The sequence below is a fragment of the Rousettus aegyptiacus genome, unplaced genomic scaffold, assembly GCF_014176215.1.
Source record: "Rousettus aegyptiacus isolate mRouAeg1 unplaced genomic scaffold, mRouAeg1.p scaffold_m13_p_3, whole genome shotgun sequence".
In the NCBI taxonomy this organism is placed as follows: Eukaryota; Metazoa; Chordata; class Mammalia; order Chiroptera; family Pteropodidae; genus Rousettus; species Rousettus aegyptiacus.
This window is the reverse complement of record NW_023416306.1, coordinates 172,897,737-172,918,139: the sequence shown is the minus strand read 5'-3', so window position 1 is coordinate 172,918,139 and position 20,403 is coordinate 172,897,737. Positions and strand designations below refer to the sequence as shown.

General features: G+C 44.5%; 1 protein-coding gene across 7 annotated transcripts in view; it reads right to left on the bottom strand.

Moving 5' to 3' along the window:
• Positions 1–20,403, bottom strand: part of MARK3 (microtubule affinity regulating kinase 3) — an 82,073-nt gene that overhangs the window by 29,722 nt on the left and 31,948 nt on the right. For 5 of the 7 annotated variants that reach the window (XM_016121427.2, XM_016121428.2, XM_016121429.2 and 2 more), the window contains exons 4-6: positions 7,283–7,331; positions 4,879–4,944; positions 706–776 (exon numbers count right to left, since the gene is read on the bottom strand). In XM_016121427.2, the coding sequence (XP_015976913.1) occupies positions 706–776; positions 4,879–4,944; positions 7,283–7,331 (186 nt within the window). The remainder of the gene's footprint in view (positions 1–705; positions 777–4,878; positions 4,945–7,282; positions 7,332–20,403) is intronic. The other 2 variants (XM_036218171.1, XM_036218172.1) reach the window with 2 other exon arrangements.

Below are 20,403 nucleotides of genomic sequence, written 5' to 3'. Positions count from 1 at the left end.
ACAGTTGCAACATGGATTGCACAGCCCACAAACCCTAAAATATTTACTATCTGGCAATTTACAGAAATGGTTTGCTGATTCCTAGTCTAACTAATATGAGTTTTGGAGTCATGGGACCTGGGATTGATGGCAGGTCTGCTACTTGCCGGGCATCATCGAATTTTGGGCAAATTATTTAACCTGCCAGTGTTTCAGTTTCCTTATTTTTAGCAAATGGGCATAACGCTCCTTAACTCACGAGGCTGTCGCAAGATTTACACTGATGTAGGCAAAGTACTCATCCCAATGTCTGGCAGATAATAAATAGTAATTATTATTAAGTTCTGTTTGGTTTTGGTTTATGTAAGACGAAACCAGTAATGAATTTTGGGATTGTGACTCTCTTGCTAAAAGCTCAGAAATGGTTTTAATTAGTGCAATGATAGGTGTTAAGAAAAGTCTCTAGTTTAAGGCTCACTTTCAAGAACTAAGGGTAAGAGTGAGACTAAAACCCAATTACATAGTTAGAAACAGAACCCATCGCTGCCTCTAGCACAGTGCCTTAGGCATGAAAGGGACTCAATAAATTTTTGTTGAACTGAATGGCCAACCCCGCCTCATCCAAGCGGTCTCATAACTGTTTACAGAGGCAAACACTTGTTTGCTTCAGAGTTTAAGAACGATAACTTTATTAAATTAATAAACTAAAGGATCGTTAACTCATACCTGTCTAAATTTAGCTCTTGCTTCTTTTTCCTTCATTCTTCCATGTGCAACCAAATAGTCAAACACTTCACCTATAATTGAGAGAAATAAAAGTAAGCAGAAATCCTACTTCTGAGCATTAAGTTTCCACAAATTGACAATGTTTCACCTTGAGCAATGCTCTAATTTTTATTTTTAAATATAAATATGAAGATAAACAGAAATATGTGAAATTTAAATTAAGCCATTTTTAAGTTTAACTATGGGCAAAGTTCATCGACAAAAATCTCTTAGCTAGAGAAAAGCCTCGAAATTAAATTCTCATGTTTAAATTATACAATTTTTAAAGATTGTGTTTTTAATATGCTTTAATAAAAACCTGGCAAGGTACACTGAAAGTTAAAATGGATAAGCTATTTGTGTTACAAGAGGCTGTCTTCACTGTAGGATGACCAAAAAAACGCATCTCCTGAACAAATTCATTGATTCAACAAATATTTACTGAGTGCCTGCTGACTGCCAGGCCCTGTCCTAGGCTCTGGGGAAACAGCAGTGAACAAAGGCAGGTCCCTTTCTGCATGGAGTTTACTGTCTAGCGGGGGAGACAGAGAATGAACAAACGAATGTACAGCATGTCACATGACAAGAAGTACTGCAGAGCAAGGTGGGGGAAAGACGCGGGGTGTGTGGGTGTGTGTGTGTGTGTGTGTGTGTGTGTGCGCGCGCGCGCACACAGGTACTTTGCTGATTCCTGCGAGCAAAGAGGAAGGGAGACTGAGCCAGGACAGCCATGGCGGGCATGAGGTCATGAAGAGGTTTGCAGGCGGGTAAGGACCGGGCACAGCTCTGCGTGGGAGGAGAGGCAGACGGTCCGCAATGGCTGACTCTACAGGGGTCGCTCTGGCTGTTAGAGAGATGAGGGTTGGGGAAGGGACCGGGAGGCCAGCTGGGAGTGGTGCAGTAACCAAGGCAACAGTGAGGGCGCCGGACTTCGGGTGGGAAACGACAGTGGCGACGAGGATCCGGGACACAGTGTGAAGGTAAAGCCAATGGAACGTGCTGGTGGACATCTACGTGGTAGTTCACAGGGCGTTAATTTCTCAGGAAAAAAGGGTGACGCTTCAGGGACTGCATCGGTATTGCCAACGGCTTATCAATTTGGAATAAAGAAACAAGGCCTCTAAAATCAACAGAAAAGAGTACTAATTTAGCCCATTAGGTACAACGTGTTCGAGAAAGAATCATGTCTACTTCAACCACCAGCTTAGTGACAATATTCAACTAAAATATTTTGATACTTTAAAAAAGTTGTTTCAGAACATGTCAAATATTTTTGAGGAAAAAGTCAATCTGAACTATAGATTAGTATCTCTGACTTTTAGACTTTTAGCTCTAACTCTGAATAAATTTTTATATAATGAATGGGCATAAATATATTTCAAGTTATCACTTGACTGCATAATGCACTTTTAAAAGGCATCGCATGTTGGCAATTTGCAGTACACAATTCGCTTAATGATGATGAATTATGAAAGATGTCAGCTCAGTAAAACGTCAGCCATTTCTAAGCAAATGACCTATTTGCAGAAAAGTATATAACGTCAAAACAAGTGGTTAAAAAGTAGAAACTAAAGATGTGTGCATATCATGTAGAAAATAGTTTTGACTTTAAAAAAATAATGGACAAAACCCACTAGTTGTAGAGTAACACAGATAAAGTCCAAATCTGTCAATATAATTTTAAAATATTTTATGAATTCAAATATAATTTAAACCTCTTGAGATTTTGGAACCATCAAGTCACACAACTACTAAGTAATCAGGAATTTATCCAGATTTTTTTCCTTCTTAAAAATGTATTAGCACTCAGATTAAGCAGCTGAACTGAAACGCTAAAGGCTATTTATTAAAAAGGGAATAAAAGAGCAAACAGTGGCTCTGCACACCCAGGTCAGGGTCCATGTCGTTGACGGAAGGACACTGGACAGGACAGTTCAAAAGGCCCTTGGTTCTAGTTTAAGTTCTGCCACTAGAGATGACACTGTTGGCAAAGGACACTCCTCAGGGCTTTAGCTTCATCTGTAAAAATTAAGTAGTTGTGCCGGCTGATTTCTGAGATTCTATGATTCCACCAACCTGAAAAGCATCAGGCTGGGGAGGAGGAGGTAGTCAATGTAGTGAAATATTTGTTGTTCAAAATGGCAAACATGTTAACAATAAAAGTGATGTCCTGGAGACCGACAGTGCTTTCGTAAACCGCCACCGAGTAACGTGGCTACCTGGAAGGAGGACCGTGTTGGCATGTCCTCTGAGCAACTGAAACGTGAGACTTATCAGGCCACATTGTCAACGAGGGGCATGGGCTGGAATGTCCCCACCCCTGTCTTTCCCAAAGCTCATCCCCTTTCTACTAAAACTGGATGCGTCTCAGCTGTTTTTGTCTTGCCCCTATGGAAGAGCAATCTCCATGACCCTGGTACCTAAATACATGGGAACAGAAAGCCATGACCGACTAACAAAATCAGGAGTGGCTACACGGTGTCGGAAGGCCGGGGCCCCCGGTCACGCAGAGTGACCACAGGGAGACTTCCTGGCCTCTATTTTCCCGGTGGGAAAAGCCCATCACTCACTGCCTGGCCCCATGATGGGGTCATTGTGAAGATCAAAAGAGGTCAGCTAAGAGAAAGCACGGTGCACTGCAGAGGCTACACAATGAAAGGTTATGAACATCACTCTCCATGAGAGGAACAGGAAGTATTAGAATTCCATACGGATTTTTGGTTCCCCACTTGTGGAAATCCCAACCAAATTCTCAAATCACAATTTACAACAGAAAACGCACAACTGATAATGAATTAGGAGTATGGAAAAGTAGTGTCAGGGGTGTGCCTACTACGACTTATTTTGCTCACAACAGGCTTACGACCTTTTACTTAGTGGTTACCTCATTAGGATGAGGCTGTGATTCAACTTTTTGTCTTCAGCTTCTGCAACCTGGATTAAAGTGCTAATGATAAATAAAACGCTACTATAACAAAAACAATTTTAGCTATACTGTAGAGTTAAAGAGAATGTCTCGAGTAGTTTATAATTTCATAAATTCAGCTCAATTCCCATTTGTTGAGAATCTGCTATGTTCCAGGCACTGTGCTAGAGGCAGGGAAGAGGAAAAGAGGAGCGGGAAAGCTTCTGACCTCTGTAGACGGCGAAACTCACACCTGGTCCAAACACTACAAGCCCACCCCAAGCCCAACCCTAAAATAAAAATCTTTGTTAAAGACAACTGCTACATACATCCATTTCAGAAAAATGTCTGCATTTAAAAAACCTGGCAGGCAAATAACCACCAGTCCTTAATCTTTAGGAAAAATCTAACCACATGCACTGTGACCACCATTCCTGGCCTTGGGGAAGATGGCCGCCAGCAATAGCAAATCTGGTAAGAAAACACAATCCAACACATGGTACACATTTACTGTGAACAGGCCAATGCACTGGTATGTTTAAAAATCCAAGTATTTGGAATAAACAAAATGTGGTGTATACATATGTAATATATATGTGTCTATATATACACACATACACAATGGAATATTATTCAGCCTTAAAAAGGAAGGAAATCCTGTCACATGCTACAACATGGGTGACCCTTGAGGACATTATGCTAAGTGAAATAGGCAGTCCCAAAATGGCAAATACTGAATGATTCTACCCACGAAAGATACTAGAGTAGTCAAATTCAGAGAGAAAAAGAAGAATGGTGAATGGTTAAGTGTCAGGAGCTGGAAAGAGGGGGGGAAAGTTACTGTTTAATGGGGACAGTTTCAGTTTGGGAAAATGAAAACGTTCTGGAGTTGGATGGCAACAGTAATGGTTACACAACAATGTGAATGTATTTTTAATGCTACAGAACTATGCACCTGAAATGGTTAAAATGGTAAATTTTATGTTATGGGTATTTTACAGCAATAAAAAAATCCAAATATTTGGATATTATTAATAAAAAATGCTAATGGTGAAACACTTAACAGCAACTCCAGAGCTGGTACCAGGTGGCTTTTCTGACTCCCACCCGAGTGTGTTACGAGTCTGGATGCTCACGACGCCTTAAGCATCACCCGTCTGGGCAGCATGGCTGTGTCGTCCTCTTCAAAAGGGGAGGAGAGGGAGGAGCAACACAGATGAATTTCTTACCTCCGCTTGCGTACTCCATGATTAGGTAGAGTGTTTTGTCAGTTTCAATGACTTCAAATAACTTCACTGGGGGAGGAGATAGGACACAGGAGAAAAAGAAAAAATGTTTTTATGCATATACATATAAACCGTAACTACAAAAAAACACTTTTTTCCTAGTAAAGATTTTAAAAGCTTGCCCTCTGAGCACTGCTTTCAGGAAATTTATCGTATATTACAACAGCAGCAAAAAAGACTTATAAGAGCACGGGATTCTAAAATAATAGACAATTTTGGGTGCTCAAACGATGCTGCCCCACTGCACGCTCAGCAGCCTGGTGAAGTGCATCTACGCTCACTTCCCCTGTCACTGGCCTACATACGAGGTCACCAGTGGCTGGCGGCCTTCCTCTGCACCTCGGGAAAAGCATTTTTATTTCTCAATCTGCAGGAAGTGCTCAGATCTCCTCCACTCCTACAAGTGCAAGTCCATTCACTTGTCATTCTGGCTTAAGGATATATGTTAATTCCACTCTAGATTTTGTTGCTTGGGAAGCTTATCACCATTCTCCGAAAACAAGGTTCCTTTGTTACTATTCCGAAGCCAGAGATGACAAGAAGTAGAAGGGATTATATTACGATTAATTGAAAAGAACTTTTAAAATAATTATTGCCAATGGGTCAGTGTGACTTTGCTCTATCAGTCCCTGTTACAGATAGAATATTTCTATCAGAAATATATACATTTTTAAATGAAACTGAAGAAAATTTCTAAAGCTATAAAATCACTATTTTGCCTATCTACTTTATTTTGGTAATACATATTTCTGATTTACCACAAAGGGGGTGGGGGTGGGGAATGCTAGTCCCTTACATTTCAGGCCACTTTCTGATGCTTTAATGTAGAGCATTAGACCAAATAAAGTGCTTAACATAACATTTAATATGTTTGTTGAACTGATGAGTAAAACTATCATATTTCTAAGATGATATTCTAAGATGATATGTTCAGGCTGTCAAGAAAAATCATTGAAAGAAATTTAAAACATGTATCTTGGTAAATCATCAAAATATAAATAAAACCTTTAAAAAATCCCAATATAAATAATGGCTTTCCTGGGGAAACTATTTTAATCTCATAGAAATTTAAAGTTTTACACATTTAAATCTATAATCAAAGATATGTCACTTAAGTAGAGAGAACTCCAATTAGGGTACAACTTAAGTAATTAAAAAATAAATGTTTACGTTAGGTAGTTTTAGGCAGTAGTGATTACATGTTTTGGGGTAAAAATTTGGAATCTGAAATCCAGAGTTGGCTAGCTAAACCAAAAAAGTTGAAATGAAAAGAAAGTTTTATTCCCACTATTATATTCCTTTTTTTTTTTCCTCGAAGATACCATATTTTATTGCTTCTAAGGTGAACATTTTCTTACATTTTACTAATATCACTGGTAATTAGATAATGGCTTGGAAGCATTGTTTTTCTTAGTAGTTTGTAAAACAATAACGCCTTTTACATAATGGCGGTTTAGATTTGATGAAATAGGGTATAAGCTTTCTCTCTCCTGTGGTTCCATTTTATTCTACTCTTCTTGTGCCTGAAGAATTCTTGAAAGGATATCCTAAAGATCAAATGTCACCCCTCCAGTTCCTGAAACAATTCTGATAGTAAACTGATACAACTGGCTGTCTTAAGAGCTATTTCACTCTTGAAATAATATTTTTCGATTGCAGGAGCCTTCGCTGTGTAAATAAAGCAATTATATTATTGTAAAAAGCTCTATTATGATATGCGGGATCAAAAGTTTTCATTGGGGTATCTAAGTAATAGGGTCAGGATTAGGTGATTTGCATACTTTCATCCTGGTCTCCCAATTGAGGGCAGAGCCATGGCCCTTCCTCGGCTTTAAGCCCACCTCATCACACCTAGCACAGAGCTGTGTGCAGAGGCCACGAACAAATCTGTGCTGTATAAAGCCGTTCATATAAAAATTCCAGTGGATAACAAGTATCCTGTATCTTTTAAAATATGATTCAGTGTATAAATATTTCCTTAGAAACACAGCTACAGCAAAAGGTGTTATATATCTGAAAATCTTAACTCTGACCTGATATAATTCTTCTCTATTTATGAATTAAATACAATTATATTTTCTGATAAAAAAAATCAGATAATCTGATTATAACCTGCATTCAAGCTTTAAATTCAAATGTTTAAATACTTAAGCTTTTAACCTGCCTTTAGTAATTTCAAAGAGTGAATGCGAACAATCAACGATTTGTATATACATTTTATTAAAAGTGTACCTAGGCTGGGAGGAGGGAGGGAATCTCCTGTCACTCCTGGTATGTATGCTTAGCTTTGTGACATACTTTCAAGAATGCGTTTAGACCCAAAAGTATTTAAGAAAGCAGAAAGTACCTATGTTTGGATGATTTAAAATCTTCATTATTCTTACTTCTCTGAAGAGCTAAAAAACAAACACAATGTCCCCCGAAACTGGTTATTACATGTTATATTCCACTGTTGCAATACAAGTTTAAACTTTCTCTTAGATGACTGTACATCAATAACGTTCAGTAGTCCACATCTAAGACCAACATGAAAGTCCAGGGGAACTGCGAAGTAGCTTTACACCCTGATACCAAGTGTTTTAGTTTTATCTTGTGAAAAGGCAGAGGTCTCAGAGGAGAATGTTACCACAATCTCAATTATATTTTGCTATCTTGAACACATAAAATTAGATTTAGGCAAGAACAGTATGTGATTAAACTTAGTCTGAGTATCTACGCAGGGGTTCTAATTCTGCAAATCAAAATTTATACAGTCCCAATGAACTACATCCCGAATGAATGAGATTGATAACTCCAAGTAATTCTGTGAGAAGGGGCTGAGCAAAACCACTGCAGGAAATCCTCATGTAGCATGGCGGCTGCGAGAGACAGTCATCTTAACGGCCCCAACTAGGCCTGCCTCACGTCTGGTACTGGCTGTGCGACCTGCTTTGGCCAAAGGGACACTATCACATTTGAAGTGAGCGGAGGCTGGACAAAAGACTTGTGCTTCAGGGCGTGCTCTCTTGGAATAATGTCGCCACGGTATGAAGTAGCCGGTCCAGCCTCCCTGAGGAAGAAAGACTGTATGTAGAGAGAGACCCACGCCCTGAGCGAATGCAGCCCCTGCCAACTCGCCACCTGACTGTGGCCACAGAGGCGAACCCAGCCAGGGGAGCCCACAGGAAACACTGCCCAGGCCGGCCCAGCGAAGCTGCCCAGCCCCGACACAGGCCACGGAGACGCCACTCTGCCGCCACACGCGAACGCGTGATCGCGGAGGCGGTCTCGGCATCACGGCCTGGGCTACTGGGAGATCTCAGACGACGACGGCATTTCACCCAACCCTCCTGCAAAGAAACGGAAACCAGAAAGAGAGAGGATGAGACCTTCCGAGGCCCTGCTGCCTTTCCGGGGGGCATGTGGCCAGCACCCGGCCCCCCAGCGGCCGGCGGGCGCCGGTGAGGAGTCACGGGATCTCGCCGGCCCCGGCCCCGCGCACGGAAGCGGCAGCGGGCACCGAGATGGGCGCGGACGTGCGCGACGCCGGCCTGAGCGCAGAGCTGACACACGGCCTCGGACGAACAGCGCTCCGTCCGGCGGGCTGGACCACGCTGACGCAGGGGCACTTCCGTCACCACATTCGTGCCTCCTGCTGTGCCGTGCCTGCCACCACGTTGCACGCCGAGATGACAAGACGGCCGCCCGGGCAAGCATCCAGGCCTGAGTCCTTTCGTCAGCGAACGCGGGAACCCTGCTTTCCAACCTGCCCGCCGCGTCCGTAACGAGTCCCCCGTGGTTTCTGCGACGTCGAGGTCAGAAGCGCTCCGAGCCGGCCACCACGCCAGCACAGCTGGGACGCTGCCCCTGGAATCCCCGCCCCGGCCGCCTGCGCCCATCCTCCGACCTCAGCGCCAGCCCCTCCTCCAGCCGGCGGGCATCAGGACACGCTCGCACCTCCGCAGTGTCCCTTCTCCGTGCCTCCGTGCCACCCCGCCACCCTGCCACCCCACCGGCGCAGGCGGCTGCTCCGAGCGCCTCAGCCAGGACGCCGCCTTCGATCTGCGCCGCAGCGCCGCTGGGCACGCCTTCCCTAGAGCGTCTTTCAAGTCGTGATGAGATGAGCCACTCCTGTGTACCTGGTTACTGTCACCTCCTCATCCACCGGGAACACGTCTGGCCCCCTCGCTACTGCACACTCGAACCCGAGCACAGCGCAGGAACGCGCCTGTCTCACGAGCGCCTGCGGGGCCGCGCCTCGGCGTTCTCACGCCCCGCTGCTTGTCCACCGTGAGCGGCAGAAGGCTCGCGACAGAGCTGTCACAGCTCTGCCGGCCGGAGAGCAGGCCACACGAAAGCAATCATTTCAAAAGTTCCTATTAGCCGTGCGGCGCTGAAACGAAGTAATTAGAACCAAGGAGCAAGACAGAGACCGACTATGGGGGGGGGCACGTCTGTCTGGGGCAGTGGGCGCCATGCAGGTAACTGGACTCGTGCAGGCCCTAGAAAAGGATGTCGACAGGTGCAAACGGGCTGTGTGTGAGCGAAGGCGGAGGTGTGACCAAGTGGAACTACTTAAGAAAGACCAGTGACCCGGGGCATTGCCAAGCGTGGACTCCAGGCCTTCCGCACTGGGAGCACCACGGTGCAGGGCCCGCCCTGCGACGAGGTGTGAAGGGGGCCTGGAGAACCCCACTTTTCAACAAGCACGTCAGGTGAGATGGTCTTTAAATGTCCACAAAGTCCTTGACAACGCTCCCCTCAAAAGGCACACCTTACTCTCTGTCCCTCTGAGCGCAGGGGGCACTGGGTGACTTGCTTCAGGAACGGAGTAAGGCGGAAGCACTGGTGGGGGCCCGGGGACCGGCCGGCTCAGGGACAGGCGCTCTGGCTCCCCGTGCCCGCGTGTGGTGAGGGTAGCGGCAGGCACTCCAGACTCGTGCCCACGGCTGGGGAGGAGCTGCCATCTCTTGACAGCAGCCAGCTGAAGGGCCCCTCTGGAAGCCCCAACCAAACGCCCGGATGCCTGCGGCTGCGGCTTACCCAAACCGCTAGAGAGAACCTGAGCGGAAGCAACCAGCCAAGGCACTCCCAAACCCGTGACTCAAAACCGGTGCGATAACGCGAGGTTTTAAGTTGCTAAGTTTTGGAGTAACTTGTTGGAGAGCAGTAGATAACTGATACACGTCGGAAAGCCTGAGAACTCCTGGGTCACAGCCAGGTCACACCAGGGACGCGCTGTGAAAACACAGGAAAGGTGGAGGGATGAGCAGGACGAGCTTAATTCTGCAGGCAGGAAGAGCGGCCAGAGCCCCGAGGAGGACAGTGTCCGGGTATCACCCAAAGAGCTTTACGTATTTACCTCTATCGGAATTGTGCGTCAGGGAAAAACGAGTTGACAGACTCTATACCAACTGAGGGGGTAGAGAGGAAACGAGAAGCTAACAGTTTTCAAGTGTCTGCTGTATCTGCAGCACAAAGCTAGATGCTTCATTCACATCGTCCCAGCTCTGTCGGGTGACTCTGATCGCCTCCAACGCATAGGGAAGGAGGACTGAGAGAGTTAAGCGGCTTGTCCAAGGACCCCCGGCTAGCAGGTGCCAGAGCCGGGACCCCAGTCTGAGTTGTCTCACTCCGAAGTCCACACACATCCCACGATTCCAGACAGCCAGTCACCGCTGAAATCTACGAGTAAAATAACTGAAAACAAGCTGCTGACACAGGAAACTCCATACCAACAGGTGGGCTGGCTTTTTAAAGAGCTGACAATTTGTACTTAAGTGATAAAAATGCCAATGATTTCATATATTCACATCAACTATGAACCTGATGGCTTAAGACAGTTAACATTTTAGATAGAAACAATCTATTGAAAAGGAAACATGGACTTTAAGAAAAGTCCCTGCTAGGATTTACAACATAGTTTTATAACATTTTGTTATTATAAAGAGATATTTAAATAAGAGAAATTCACCTATTTATACTACCTTAATTCAACTTATTTTTCTGTATTCCCTATCAATCTTACTAGCTGTAAAAAATAAAATGAAGTAACACAGAAATGTACAAAGTGAAAGAACCCCTCCTTGCTGAGACTGAAGAGACACACACTTTCCCACCTTCCTGTCCTCCAGAGACGGGTACGCAGGAGCGCAAACGTCTTTGGAGGAAAGACTCAGAATCCTGGTGATCAGAATACCAAGGACACCCAACTTCACATACTGGGGTGTACCAAAATGTCCTAATAGCCAGGACTTGGCACGTACAGGACTCATCTTTGGGAAGACAATTCTACTAAGCAATATATAAATAAAAAGAGCACGTACGAGAAAGCACAGGGGTGCAGGGAGTTGCGGGCGTTAAAGTGTGATCTAAATCGCCATGACGAGTCTTCAGACTCCCTTCTCCAAATGTATAGGTATGAGACAAAAGGAACAGGCCAGGACGTTGAGAGCCTGTGCTTTTCATGGCAGTTGAGTGACAGAATGAACGAATGACAACTTATGTGTTAGAAATCATGGAAGGGAATATAATGTCCCCTCTTCTTTAATAGGAAATAGCTGTACTATAAATCCAAGATTAATGAATCAATATTAGCAATCCTGGATGCAGAGAAGGAGACAGAAATATGCAGGGGAAAAGGGAAGGAGACTGAGTTGAAGTTGACAACCATGTTTGTGAAGACAGGTGTCACTCTTGAGACAGAGAAGACTTGACGAGCTGAAAGGCAGGGCAGGCTGAGTTTGGTTTTGGACATCCCATGAGGGACAATTAAGTGAGGATAGTGAAAGCACAGCTTGTACTTGGTATTTGGATCTGAAGCTCAGGACAGAAATCTGGGCTAGAGATATATAAATTCTGGGCTAGAGATTATTGGCATAGAGATGGCATCCTTGGAAGAAAATGACACCACCTAACTGTGTAGAAGGAAAAGGCAGAACCATCAAGGAACAAAGAGAGAAGAGTCCACACTAGAGACTCGGAACAGGCAGAGAGAGAAGGGAACCGAGACCCTGGAGTCTAATGCCCACCACGGACCTACACATGGGGCCAGAAGTCTATTCCCAGATCCTGAGCATCCCTGGTGCTTCATGAAGGAAAGAGGGAAGGTGAGATGCCAGCTAATCAGCTTCACCGCATGGGACACTCTGTCCCTGTATCACCGCACCCATCCCAGCACCTTGCTGAATGAGGAACAAATCAAAGACTTTCTTAGAAAACCCAGGGAGAGAGGCTAGAAAAGCCCAGAGTTCGTGGAGAAGGAATTGTCAAAAAAATGCACTGCAGTAAAAAGGAAAGATATATGTCTTTGCTTCTCGACACACAAAGTATCTCGGAATTACCAAGAGAAACTGATGCCACTGTTTGTCACAGTGATAGGGACCTGTACGGAGAAAGTCAAGGGTTAGATGAAGACTTTTCCTTCATTACTTTTTTACTGTCCTTTGACCTTTGAATTACGTAACTGTACCTCTCCTCCCCCAATTAATGTGAATTTTAAGAAAAAGAGTGGAGAATGAACAAAGAAAAAAAGTCAAGCGAATACGAGAGCCTGCGCAGTGAGGCAAAATTTAAGGCAGATTAAAGAGACTCTAATCATTCTCAGAACCACCTTAACATTAGAATAAAGATGAGAACAGGGAAGTTAACAAATGAGAGGGAAACAGGTCATTAACAGCATTACTGAAGGCCATCTGTTGGACACTAGCCAAAAGCAATGCCTGCCCCGCCAAAGTGCTGCCTGCAGCCACGGGGAGCCGGCGCGCGGATGCGGATGCACGGTCACGGCCCCCACGCGGGCTGCCGCTGCGTCTGTGCTCCTACAGCATCGCGGCGATCACCCCGCACACGCAGCCGCGCAGATGTGTTGGCAGTGGAGACTCCCACACTCTGCATGGGGGGGGAGGGCAGAGGGCATACATGCCTTTAAAACGTTAGTGCTATATTACTTTCTAAAATTATAATTTACACTATTGTCAGAATTATGAGATTTCCTGTTCCTCTACACTCTTGTCAATATGTAGTATCAGTTTTTTGCAGAGCTGGTGAAAAATTGGTACCTTTAGGGATGCTGAACATTTTTACTTGAATACCGACCATCTGTGCTATTAACTGCCTACGTGCATCTTCTGAGTATTTTGTACTAGGCTATGTACTCCTGTTCCTTATCTATTTACACCACCTTTTTACATACAGTTGACCCCTGAATGTGGGGGTTAGGGGTGCCAACCCCCTATGCAGTCAAAAAACCATGTTTAACTTTTGACTCTCCCAAAACTTGGTGGTATCTCAGTTATGTGAGTCATTGGTTCCAGGACCTCCATAGATACAAAAATCTGAGGATGCTCAAGTCTCCCATATAGCATGGTGAAGATCAGTGCATACAGTTGGCCCTCCACACCTGTAGACTCCCAAATGCAGTTCAAAAACTGTACAGGTATTTATTGAAAAAAATCACGGGGAAGTGGATCCGTGCAATTCAAACCCATGTTGTTCAAAGGTTAACTGTGCAAGGAAGTAATACTTTTGTCTGCCACAGCAGATAATGTTGGGTACTTACCCAAATTCACTCTGCCCCCTTCTTCCTTGCTGACTTTGCAGAAGCCATTCTTTCAACGTTTTTTGCTATTTCACCTACTGTTTAGTTACGTATTTTTAAAAAGCCAAAATACACTGCTTCCTTGACTTTCCACTTTGGACGCTGCCTTGATTTAGCTTTCCTAAGCCCTTCCAAAACACACCCATGCCTCCCTCCCCTTCCCATCCTCTTCATGAGGTCCTATCACACTTTGGCTAAATATTGTTTTTAATTTTTATTTACAGAAGTCATACAAACATGCAGTTTTACAAGTCGAACTACGTAATGCAGAATCTCTCTCTCCACCCTTGAGCTTGTTCACACCAGCAAGCGCTTGCCTGACTTCTACACAGCACCCGGCAGCCCCGCCCCCACACTCACTCCTGACTTCCTAACACGGGCAGCGAAGGTGTGGCTCTCCCGTCCTGTCCCGCCCCCCACATCCCTTGCCTCCTTCCTCCTAATCGGTTGTTTATGACAACTGATTTTGCTAAATCACTCAGTTCACATCATATAAATATTTACAGCCACAATAGAAATGTATTTCCATTCATTTTTTAACGTTCTTTATTTCCTTGGAGCTAATAATTGCCTCAGTTATTCTGTTCAGTTAAATTTTCTAAGCATCTCTCATTTTCCTAATTCACCTTTAATCTCTGACAGAAGTGTAAACCTCCTCCTAAAAACTTTCAAATAGTCAAGTAATCTTTTCTTTCCCCCGTAGAGACGCATATTCTGGAGGCCTCTGTCCTGTTCTCAAGGCCCACCGCGCTGGATTTTCTGTTCTGGACCCTACGCTTTTTTCTCTTTCTTGGAATGCTCTCCTGTGGTGACATACACCCCGCCAACAGCTCCTGAGCAAGGGCAGGTGATGGTTAATTTTAAAACCTTGGATAACTCGGGATGTTTTGATTCTATCTTCACATTCAATTGACAGTTTGGCTGGGTAAAGATTTCTAGGTTAGAATCATTTTCTCTCAGAGACCGCACCGCCCCCCAGCTTTAATGAGATGTAACTGACATATAATATTGTATAAGTTTAAGGTTTACTAGGTGATAATTTCATTCAAATATATGTGACCTTTGCCACAATAAGGTTCGTTAACACATCCTTTACCTCATATAATTACCGTTTTGTTGTTGTTATAGTGAGAACATTTAAGATCTACTTTCAAGTACATAGTACAGTGTTCTTAGCTACTGTGACCGTACTGTGCCTCAGATCGCCTGAACGTCCCCATCTCACAACTGCACCCTTTGACCATCACCTGTCCATTTTTCCCATTCCCTTACCCTTGGCAACCAACTCTGCTTCTATAGCTTTGTTCTTTTAAGACCCCACATATAACGGAGATCTTACAGTATTTGTGTTTCTCTGACTTATTTAACAGAATAATGCCCTTAAGGTCCATCTCTGTTATGGCAAATAGCAGAATTTCCTTCTTTTTATGACCAAATAATATTCCATTGTCTCTGTGTGTGTGTGTGTGTGTGTGTATAATTTTGATTTCTGCGAATGAGTCCATCCTACGCTCTAAATTTTAACTCATTTAAATACTTGGTTCCTTAGAGACTTTTCTAAAATAGCATAATGAATCACTGGTACGATTAAAAACCAAAAGTTCCTCATAACTCAGCAACGATGAAGCTGAATTTTCTTCTATTTCTATCACTGCTTTTGAAATCTAACAATAAAGAAACAGACATACATTTTTAGGCTCAATGCTTTAAATATGTACAATAAAGAAGGATTTGTACTAGATTTCGTTTACCACGCCCTGTTTCCATTACACTGACCTGAATGCAGATGATGGGTTGTAAAGGTTGTAAATAACAGTCAGGGCTCTGATAACAACTTTTGTTAACGGCCTGAACTGTTAGTTGGCTTCAAGTCAATACAAAAATAGGAAAGTATTAAAAGAAAAGAAAAGATGAACAGAGTTGTCCAATGGAAGACTCCCCAAATGACCTGTGCTTCGGCTGATGGGGAAGGGGAAGGACAGAGGTCGAGCGAGTGGGGAAGAGGCGTTCCCAGAGGAGCAGGGGAGGAAGTATTGGGCAGGGGCAGCAGTCACTAAGACTCAAACGCTGGGGGAAGGAGCAGCAGCCAAATGGGTACCTTTTGGGAAGGAAGTAAAATTACGAACTTTGAGGGGAACCAAAGAAAGCCTGGGAACCGTTCTCAACTGGGCTGCGCACTGGGGATCCCTCAGCCTCAACCTGGAGCCATGCAGCCACGACCTCTGGGGTGGGGAATGGGAGTAGGGAGAATTTTGAAGGAAACTTTTTTTTTTTGTTTTTAACTCCACAGACGATTCTAATGTGATGCACAGCAAGGGTTGAAAATGACTGGTTTCAGGAAGCTGAAGCACTAGGGCCCCAAATAACCCAGAGGTGATAACAGTAAAAGTAATTACATCACAGACCACATGAAAAGCATGAACTGGTTCTCTCTGCCTTCAAATTATAGTTTCCTGATTTGTCCCACAACTAAGATTCCCTGAGACACTAAAAAAGGCCAAGACTATTACAGAGCTCTACGCACTAACAGTGCCTCCGAAACGAACACCAGCTTTAAAAAGACGGTGAGTGTAAGTAGGATTTCCCCACGAAAGACCTTGATAAAAGGAATTTATAGTCAATGATGCTTCAATAATCATTCAGCAACCAACTACATATTTAGCATATACTTTGATTTAATGTTCATTCTTTTTTCCATTCAGTAATTTTCCTTAATGGTTTAAAACACAGGGCTTTCCCTTTCTCTCTTACTAAAATTCTGGATTTAAGAGTGCTTGAATCACGCTCAAAAAATGCTTTACCACTGAGTTAGCAGATCAACTAAAGGATAGAGTCTCCATTAAAAGCCCTTGTTGGATATTTTAATTGGATGAATTCACCCTTTATATACCATCGAACTAGAAGTAGCAGCTAATATAAAGATTCATTATTCAAAAATACCCCAACAGATTGGAATTATGGCAGAAAACCAACAGACTGTTAGCAGGAATCAAATTCAGGTAAAATACACACACACACACACACACACACGCAATGACATAGGCCTAGTTTATTCCAAACCTAATATCATAGGTATAATATGGAATAAACTAGCCCTATGCTTTGGATAATTCCTTGGGCTGGCTCAAGAGGCTGAGTATTTACTCTGGAAAAGGGACCAAGCCGACTCAAAACAGCTGGCTGGCTACGTTTGTCCTAGATTTAACCCCTATATCTAGCTCCATGTGGCAAAATATAGAACAAAATAGAGAAGTGTTGTAGAAGTTTCTAGAAGTCAGATGCTAATGCAAATAAAAGAATTAAACCTGTCTAATAACTAGAGCATCTGACACTCGACAAGATGGCCCAGGAGCATGCGTGCCTCCATTCCCAGATGTGTGTGAAACTGGCTAACTAGCGTGCTCCTACGGATACACAATTAGAAAATCAATTATTTTATTACGTGCTACACATTTCTTGTTTTTAATTAAGGGGTTCCAATTTAAGAAAAAGAGAGTACTGTTTACACTGACTGTCAGAGTGTAGTGACCGTTAAGTTTCTGCCACGAGAAGACTGACCCCGAGAAGCCCCGGAGACGGAGGCGCGGGGGCCCCGTGCCAGCCCGTTCCAGCGTCAGCCGCTCTGGCTATCAGACAGGTTTCATGCTTTTAGTTTGCACTAGCATCTGACTCCACTGTTCTCTATTTTGTTCATTTTGCCACATGGAGCTATAGAAGTTAAATCTACTACGAACACAGCCAGCTGTTTTGGGTCATCTTGGTCCCTTCGCCAGAGTACTCAGCCTCTTGGGCCAGCCTCAGGAATTGTCCAAAACCATAGGCCTAGTTTATTCCAAACCTCTTTAGAGAGAGACATTACGGTGCTGGGTTCAGGAGGACAAGGATATTTCTTAAATGAATTACTAAGAGAACACCCTTATTTTTCATTTGAAATCTACATGTTCCTTCCAACACCACCTCCTCACCCTGTGTTTTAAAATGTAGGTTTTACTGTTACTCAGGTATGGTGAGCCAAGAGATCAGGAGAGGACTGCTACCAACAGGGCTGTTACTCACAGTTCCCGAGAGAGGGCAGACGGCACCCTGCAGGGCCACAGAGGAAGGAAGCACCAAGGGGTCAGGAGGCAGAAGGAGCAAGGGAGAGAGCGCAGGGAGTCTTTATCCACGGGGAGAGCCAGGCCCGGGGAGGACAAGCAGGCTGAGGACTGGCTGTCTGAATGGTTCTGCAGGCTCTGGGGGTACCTGGCCCTGGGGTGATTAGGACAGAGGAACATCAGCTCCTGAACTCTGGAGCCAGATCCAGGGGGCAGTTTGGAGTCTGTTCAGAGTCTGAGCTCCGAACTGGCTGGCTTTCATAAGAACCCCGCGAACGAGGGGGAGTGGTTTGTTATTTTGAGGTATAGGCTGGCTCTGGGAGGGGTGGTCTCTCCCAGTTCAGCAAGGCCTCAGGTGCCAGATCACTAAGACACAGAAACTGAGAAAACTGGTTAATACGTCTTGCTTTATTTTCCTCCACTGCACTGACATGTTATATTGTACGTCTGTTTACTACTCTTGCTCCCCCACTGGGGTGTTGTGATCCTGTGATTTATAATAAGAAATACGTATTTGATCTTAGCCCTGTTCCTGGCACAGAGCTCCCCAAATCCTTGGAATTTACTAAGTGTTGAGAGTGATAAAGGTGTCTTTTATTGTGTTAATGAATGACTCTGGGACCCCACTCAAGGAAGGGGGCTGGTCGCTAGGTGAACCAAACCCAAGATTAAAAGCTTGTAATTTTCAGCCCCATCTCAACTCCAGGGAGGAAAGAGTGGCTAGAAGCTGAGTTCAACTGTCAATGGCCAGTGACTTGGGCAATCACGACTGCATAATGAAGCCTCCATAAAAATCCAGGAGGACAGCGCCTTGGTCCTCTGTGGGACAGCTTCCAGGCTGGAGAACCAGATCGCTTCCACGTGTCACCCGGCAGGCCCCAAGCTTCATAAGGACAGAACTCCCTTTATTCAGGACCCTGCCCTATGTATCTCTCCATCTGGCTACTGATTCGTATCTTTTAATATCCTTTGCAATAAAACAGTAATCGAATGAGTAAACGGGTTTTCTTCAGTTCTGTGACCCGTTCTAGGAAATTAATCAAACCTGAGAAGGGGGTTGATCAAACCTACAATTTGTAGCTGGCTGGTCAAAAGCACAGGTAACAACCTGGCATCTGAAGTGGAGGGCAGTCCTGTGGGGCTGAACCTTTTATTTACCTGTGCAATTTGATTCTATCTCGGGTAGACAGTGCCCAGAACTGGGCTGAATTCTTGACACCCTGCTGGAGGCAGAGCATCGGCTGTTGGTGTGGAGAAGCTTCCCTCCAGCATTGGAACTGGGTCTGGGAACCCCATTCACATGTCAACTCTGTAAAAGCAAGAGCTTCACCAGGTTCGATGCTGTATACGCAGTGCTTAGAACAGGGCCTGGCATACAGCAGGTGTTTAATAACAAGTGTTTGTTAAATGAATAAGTGCAAAAATAAATAAGCCTGCATAAAAACATGCTTATGGAAGGGGAAGAGGGGTACAAGTACTTTCAAGTATTTAAGTACTTAAAATATTATTCCAAACAAATCTATTAACCAACTTCTTTATAGCTACTATAAAAGAGAGCCTCAGCTTAGCTCCCTCATCCAAGTGTTTATAAACCTTGAATTAGGGAAATTTAACTAATTATAATAAGGTGGCACAATGGGATGGAGAGAGCCCAGATTACAGAGTCAGACCAACATTTCTATCTTTGCTCCATCAATCACTAGCTGAAGAGCCTGACCACATCACCTTCTCTGTCTGACTCCTCACTGGAAAACCAACATGGTGATAATGCTCACCCAACAGAGAAAGAAGGTGCCCATCCGACGGCTAATGTGAAAGTTTAACACCTGCATGTGTGAGAACACGGGGGCATGGGCTCTAGTATCTACCGCTAATGAGGTTCTGTGTAACTAACACACACCACAGTGACCCCAGGGCGATGCTTAGCGCAAGTGCTCTACCATCTGGACTGTGGTGAACATGTTCCATTTGGAGTCCATTAACGTCTGACTCAGTGCTAACTATGCCTATCACAGACCAACTGCCTGAGCAGCCATCGCTTATTAGCAAGGCGACTTTGGGCAGGTTATTTTATCTCCCTGGCCTCTCCTTCCTGAACAAAAGAACTTTATAATCGCATGAAGTTGTAAAGATTAAATGAATGCTAAGAATGAATTGTGTTCCCTCGAAATTGCTACCACGAAGCCCTAACCCATGACGTGGTAGTACGTGGAGACGGGCGCTCGGGAACTGAGTGGGTTTAGATGAGGTCATGAGGGTAGGTCCTCCTGGTGGGCTTGGTGCCCTCACAAGTCTGCACTCCCCCACCCCAGGCACAGTGAGACAGAGCGACCGAAAGGGAGCTCTCACCAGACCCGACCACGCCGGCGCCCTGACCTTGGGCTTCCCAGACTCTACGACACTGAAATAAACATCTGTCCTTTCAGCCAGTCGGCCTTGGCATTTTGTTACAGCAGCTGAGCGAAGGAATACAAGGAGTTTACAGGGTGACACACACGGGACAGTGCTCAGCGGAGACTAAACGCTCAAATGTCGGCTGTTACCCGAAGCAGCCAACGGCCCACCTCGCCAGAACATCCCATTTCGTTCTTAAGCTTTACTTATTTCCTTTGAGGGGAAAATTGTAAACAAACAAAAAACATCTCTCACTCCCAAAAACCAAGCAAACGAAAACTAATTTTCGGCAGGACACACAATGGCAAACACTTAGTTTTTACCATGTGCCAGGTACTGTTTTCACCCCCTCCAAGGGGTTTTGAATGTTAACTTATTTAATTCTCACTGCAGCCCTATGAG